This window comes from Anoplopoma fimbria, chromosome 8, assembly GCF_027596085.1.
Source record: "Anoplopoma fimbria isolate UVic2021 breed Golden Eagle Sablefish chromosome 8, Afim_UVic_2022, whole genome shotgun sequence".
Taxonomy (NCBI): Eukaryota; Metazoa; Chordata; class Actinopteri; order Perciformes; family Anoplopomatidae; genus Anoplopoma; species Anoplopoma fimbria.
In genome coordinates, this window is record NC_072456.1 from 574,092 (window position 1) to 580,840 (window position 6,749).

Sequence of the window (6,749 nt, forward strand, 5' to 3'; positions counted from 1 at the left end):
AATACCACCTTTTCATGTGAGTACGGAGTCAAAAATGTTGTTATTTACAACTAAACGGCTGATCTGGTCTAAAAGTCAATGATGGAAGAAGTAAAAAGATCTTTTTACTTTTGTTTACTACTAGAATACGACACTGTAAAAAATACTTTAAAGTACCAAAGGTAAAAGCACACATGCAGAGAGGCCAATTTTAGAACAATATATATTATGTGAGTGGATTATAATTATTTATACACTGATTAGTACATCATATTCTATTTGCTAATCTGAATCTGCAAAGTTACTAAGGTTATCAAATAAGTGGAGTAAAAAGTGCAGTATTTGCCTCTGAGATGTAGTGGAGGAGAGGTATATCAGAAAATGGAAGTATTCTAGTTAAGTAGAAGAACCTCATTATTGTTCTTGAGTTAATGTACTCCGTTAGTTTCCACGACTGGCTGCAAACATGAGATTCCTTGAAATCAGCGTTGCTCTCGCATTGAAACTCTGGTTAAATCTGACCTTTTGCATATATTGAGGATTTAGTTACATTGAGGGGAGGAGAATTCCCATAGTAGTAGGAATCTGAGTGGGATTGGGCTCATCGTGACAGCTCATTCTTCACAGCCCTCTGCACCGACGCAATGTGAGCCAAATTTACTGCTGAGTGGGCTAAAAATAGCAGAGCAGGAAGAGAAAAAAAACATATTAAAGACCTGTTTCACACTGTGCAAAAAGAGAAAACCAGAAATTCTTGGTGCTTGTGCGCAGAGTGGGGAGAGACAAAGCCTTCTACACAGTGGGGTCACAAGACAATGCATGCATGAGTCAGGGCTATTCAGGTCTCTATTGCTAGAGCCGTACAGTGCTTTAGCTCAATGGCAAAAATAGCCCCCGTGAATAGAGGCCTTCCCCCTGACCACCGACACAATGACAATAGTGGCACTTGTAATTAACAGGCAGCGTACGCAGAGAGGCTGACCTGCCGCGGAGATGTCCGCCGGGGATATAAAGAGCACAACAATCGTCTCTGGCCGTCCTATCAGGTGGTGGACAGCAGATGGGGAGCGAAAAAAAGTGGGTCAAAATGCAGGACTGACGGGAAGAGAAGAGAGTGGGGCGATACAGAGTGGCCGGGGGCTTTGTGTTAAATTGATTTAAAGTCTACAGTTTGCAAATATGATCAAATGTACACAGAGTAGAAACATGCAGATGTGCACTCCACTGAATTGATGTTAGAGTCCCAGCGCCACAGTCTATTGTAGGACACTTGTTTTTTTCCAATGACACTGAGGTTTTGCTGCTGTCTTTCTTAAGGAAGTTGGCAATTAGCAGAACTGGAAAATAGTAAAGTGTCACATTTGATTTGTTCCTTGGAAGGTGGAACAATAATACCAGACATACCAGAGCAGGGTGAGTGTTGAGCCAATTTGATCATTAAAAGACAATCGCTTTTTTCCCCCTCCCTTGACCGCATCCTTCCCGTCACACAGGGAGGGGCCACTAAAAAGTAGGTGAGATACTGGAGATACTGAGTTCAACAGCTTATCCAGGAGCCCCTCCACTGCACTGACAGGTAATACAATCGCTGCTACAAAGCCAGCGCTATCCATCATCTGACTCCAGTGAGGGCAACATCAATGTGGGCCAACAAATATGGCCTGACCTGATTGTGGGTGTAACATCACACCTGAGGAGACCAGGAAAGGAAAGAAAGGGCTGCTGGGAGCTGTTATTGCATAACAGACTGGACAGGGCTCAGAGGCACAAAAAGAACCTTTGCAGAGAAATTAGAGCAAACAAGAATGTTTATGTGCTCCTGATCTGATACTGGGGACACTCATCCTCTTGTTTGAACATGGCGACCTGTGAATCCAACAAAGGAATTAGAATTGGTTAACAGCGGGACTAGTTAACAACTAATAGCGTCAATGAGTGTTCAGTTTAAGTTGAATAGGTATGTCCTTCTCACTCTGGGCAGGGAAGTTTTACTACCCGCTAAATACACACTGTTAGTCATGAACACCAGCAGAGAGCATGCAGTGTGTGATTGCTAGATACTCAGGTTGAGTATCAAGTTTTTTCCGTGTGAACTCTCACAGGAAGTGAAGCCACAGGGACTCTGAACACATCAGAGAAGTTTAATGTAGCCAAAAACAAGAAGACTAAACTGTGCTAACCTCTGAACAGAACAAAGTGCCTATGAGTTTCACTTTAAAGCAGAACAAGACAAAAACAATGACATATTTTTAAGTTAATAGGTTGATATGACTTACATGTTAGCAAAGGATTGGCGGATGTGTTTCTGTCCACCAGATGAATGAAAGTCACATTTTTCAGTCCAATTTTAGCTCTGTTTTGGTCTCCTCCTAAGATATCTGGTGAAATACCTTTCTATGCAAGTTTTTTGTTTCATCTTACATTAGTTGGAAAAAAAACCGTATATAAAAGAGTTGTTTCCATGTGTTTATTTGTATTTACAACAAACAGGTTAAGGCAGAACATCACATACAGTAAGCTGTTACCTACACACACATCAGGTGTGAAAAAACACAAACGCTTTAATTGTTTTTATACCTAAAACACTAGATCATTTTAACGAGTAAAAATCAACCAAAGACATAATTAGCCAAAACAACACATTCTGTTTAAATTTAGAAAATTTGAATTCACGTCGCCAAAAGTCAAGGCTGAGGTTTGACTGAATCACTAGAATCTAAAAGCTAAAAGCAAGTACATACTGTGGTTCATAGACATATTGCGCAACAATATTTATGGACGGATGACATATATCTTAAAGGGCAGTGTGTAGGATTTGGCAGCATCTAGCACTGAGTTTGTAGACTGCAACCAACTGAAACTTCTCTTTTGTGAAAAGCAAGTAGAAGAACTAGGGTGGCCAGCGTGAAAACGCAAATGACCATATCTAGAGCAAGTGTTTGATTTGTCCATTCTTGGCTACCGTAGGAACATGGCAGACTCTGTGAAGAGGACCCACTCCCTATGTAGATACAAACGGCTCATTCTAAGGTAACAAAATCAAAGCAATTCTTATTTTAAGGTGATTATACACTAAAGAAAACATACTTATTAATAGTATATATTTCATTTTTTCTGCCAATAGAGTCATTTTGAAATATGATATCATACAATAATGACCTACAGTAAGATATAATCCCTTAGCCTATGGGCCTTTCCTTATTCACAGTTTAAGAAAACAGCACTTAAGTGACTAAAAGGTAGTTTAAAGGTTGAAGCAGGATCACTTCATCATTAAGGCCCTGGCTGGTTATATTAGTTTTTGTTTTGCATGAGCACCAACACACAAAAGACATAACGTCACAGCTACATATCGTCGGTCATAGGTTCTTATAATAAAAGCCAAAAGTAGAAAGTAAGTTTTAGAGCAGTTGTAAAGATGGAATGTTTCAAACTCAAAGAGTATAACAGTCATCTGGTATTGACAGCTTCTTAGTGCCTGAATAGTGCAGTAGTAAGCGTCGGCTCTGCAGACAGAACACAGTGACATTAAATAGCTAGATCTGATAAGATGGCACAGAGTGGTCTTGAATCCTTATTTTCAGCAATGATGGAATCAGAATAAAATATTTCAATTAAGGAATACCTTGTGCAAAAGGGTCATGTACGACGTGCAACGATCTGAAAAGATTATAACGGTACATTTATCAGTAAATAACTAATTTTTATAGATAGTTGGACTGACTTTAACAATCATTTATAAGGCAAATGCAAAAAAATGAGTAAAAAAGAGACAATTGGACTGTTTAGTCAAAATAATTCATCCCTCTTGTAAAAACATTTTACTATTCAGATGTTGCATTAATCGTTTTTATTAGCTTTGCGTTGGATCTAATTGATAATGGGCTTGAAAGTTTGTTGTATTATAGAATCCCAAGATTCTTGATCTACATTGTAGGTGAAGTCTCTATCCTAACACTGGCAAAAGCAAATCTCAATATCTTAAAAATAAAAATCCAATCACCATTTAAAGTGAATGGTTTGTCTCTGGAAAGGTTGAATTACATATGTCAGGACAATTTGATTGCTCCGTCTGTGCTAAAATTGAAAAAGAACACAATTTAATGGCCAATTTTTAAAGGCAGGAGCTGTACATCAGTGGACTTCCGCTTCTTTTTCTTTGTCTTCATGTGACGGACAGCTCAGTTTGCTCGTCTGCCGACAGGATATCATTATCTCTGGAGCACACAACCTACAACAACTGTTTCCGGGAGCAAGCCAGATAAAAGTAAGAGGTGAAAGCTTAAAGCCTAAATCTGATTGGACCAATGATTGAGGGGGCTTGTTTAGGTGCTGTGTGATAATTAGAGTCATGAATAGCTCCCCTCAGGCCTCAGCTTTAGACTTCTGTCTGTTCTTTGGTGTAACTGCAATCCCGTAGCCAGGAAACAATGTTGATATTGTAAGTTTCTGTAAACTGCAGTATATCTTGAACGGGAAAACATTTTGGTTGGACGTTGTTTCATTTGTAGAAGTCAGCTAAGAATGGTTAATATTTAATCACGGTACTTTTTTTGTCACTGTTGTTACTTGACGTAGTTTTGTTAATATTTTAACACAAACCATGATCTTTTTTCCCCACCTTACCAAAAAATGTTGTTTCCTCATGCTTACCAATATTTTCACAATGTTTACCATGGGGCATTCTGTGTTTCTGCAAGCGTGATTCAAGGCTGATATGAAAAGTATTTATGAAACGTATTTTTGGTTCAGAAACATCTACATTCATATCTGTATCCTGTGGTTTGCAGAAGCGTGCCATCCCAACATTTTTCTGCTAACTGGGTTGGTAACTGCAAGTCAGAGAGGAAATACATTCCTCAAACTGCATTTGAAAAGGTAAGGGGGGGCCTTAAGATAAGTTGTGACCAGTATAACTTAAATATGTTTTTCCACATAAGTATCAAAAAAGGAAAGTAGCAAGAGTTCAGGAGTTCCCCTACAAAACGTTGCAAGGCTTCTTGTCCTTGAAAGGGTTTTCTGAAGCGGCGATGCCCATGAGCAGCGGGTCATTCTTTGCATGTTCTCCACAGTAGCGCATCAGGTCTGATGAAGCCTTGGACACCTGCGGAAAAAAATAATAAATTAAGTCCACACGCTCATCTACCTTGACATACAGAAGAAGAAGCATGACACTCAGAGCAGTGTGAGTGACTGTGAATATAAAGGCACCTTTATCCTCTCGATGCTGGCCTCGATCCTCAGCTGCTGCACCATCCGTCTGGCCTGAGCTGTGCGACTGGCACTGTGCATTTTTGATGACATTGCAGCCTTTGGACAGCTGTGCTCGAACCTGGTTCAGAAAGAAAAAAATACACTTGCTCTACTTACATTAATTAGTGTGTGGAGATGCAGTTTGTCTTTGCACAAAAGAAACCAACAAAGCCACAGTGTAATAAATCTATTCAAATGATTCCTGGCAACAAGATGTTCCTGTGGGATTAAAGAAGAACAAAGGTCAGGCTGATGAGGCCATCACTGTCTTTACACAAAGTGAACTAATCTTATCAGCAACTAAGTTAATTTACTTACAACTGATGTTTTTATTGATGTCTTTTGGTTAATAATAACTCTATTTAGATATCAAGATCTGTTTTTACCTAGCTTGAAAGCGGCTTGTAATTCATCCCATTTGTAAGGGGCATCGTACCAGTTCTGCCAAGGTTAGGGGTACAGATAGGGCATCTAAGGTTATGTTATTATTGGAATGTATGGCAGTCACAAAACATTTCTAAGAGATGAGATGATGATGAGATTATTTCTTCCTGTCATCAAGGAAATCCATCTAACTTTGTGAATGAAATGTGTTGTATAGTTTAATGCCTGGTGATCAGCTTGAAATAGAGCCTAGGTTGACGTAGAACCAAGGGAATACAAAAATGTGTCATCAGCATGAAAGCGGATGTTAAAGTACTGATTTGGAAGAATACTGATGTGTAATGTAAATAGTTATGGGCCCAAGGATACACCCCTGTGGCACCCCATAACTGATAGCAAAGGTGCTTGATTTGGCCTTTCAGCCACTACAATCTCCCTGTTAAAGTAGCGTGTAACCAACTGAGTGAGACATCTTATTAAACCTAGACTGCAGTTTGGTAAGAAGTATCTTATGATTGACTTTATCACATGCTTTGTAGAGATCAATAAGGACAGAAGCAGAATCATTCTTGTCCAGTGATGAGATAGCCGCTGACAATGTATTTACTTCAACTGAAGGCAAAAAACTAATTGTTACCACAGTAATATATTCAGTGAGTAGATAGGAGCACATCGTTATGAGTTAACCAAAGACTCTTGACATTTTTTTTTGCCAAGAATGAAAGCTTAAATATTTGAAGGTAGCTGTTGGGATCACTGACATCAAAGTCCTTATGTAATGGTAGAACAATGGCACTTTTCAATATGATTTATTAAGGTATATTTCAAACTTAAAACTATAACAAGACTAAGAGTCTATACAGCCATGTTAGCAGCTCTGTGAGGCATTTTGGCACAGTCGTGCTTTGAGCTAAATGCTAACATCAGCATGCTAACATGCTCACTGTGACAATAATATCATGCTGATGTTAAGCAGATAATGTTTACCATTGTCACCACTTTGTATTAATAAATTAATGTAATATTTGCTAATTATCACTGAAGACAAAGTACAGCTGACAGTACGGCTGATGGGCTGATGGTGCTAGATAATGAATCATCCTGTGAGGGACATTTGGTGTCTTTCAAGTAAT

At 39.0% G+C, this 6,749-nt stretch overlaps 1 protein-coding gene across 1 annotated transcript; it reads right to left on the reverse strand.

Moving 5' to 3' along the window:
* Nucleotides 1-4,957: 4,957 nt before the first annotated feature.
* gng12b (guanine nucleotide binding protein (G protein), gamma 12b) lies at nucleotides 4,958-5,310 on the reverse strand. Its single transcript, XM_054603217.1, has 2 exons — nucleotides 5,191-5,310; nucleotides 4,958-5,083 (listed from the first exon to the last, which is right to left on the reverse strand). Exons 1-2 carry the CDS (start codon nucleotides 5,281-5,283, stop codon nucleotides 4,958-4,960), a joined length of 219 nt encoding a protein of 72 aa, XP_054459192.1. The 5' UTR covers nucleotides 5,284-5,310.
* Between the last annotated feature and the right edge of the window lie 1,439 nt (nucleotides 5,311-6,749).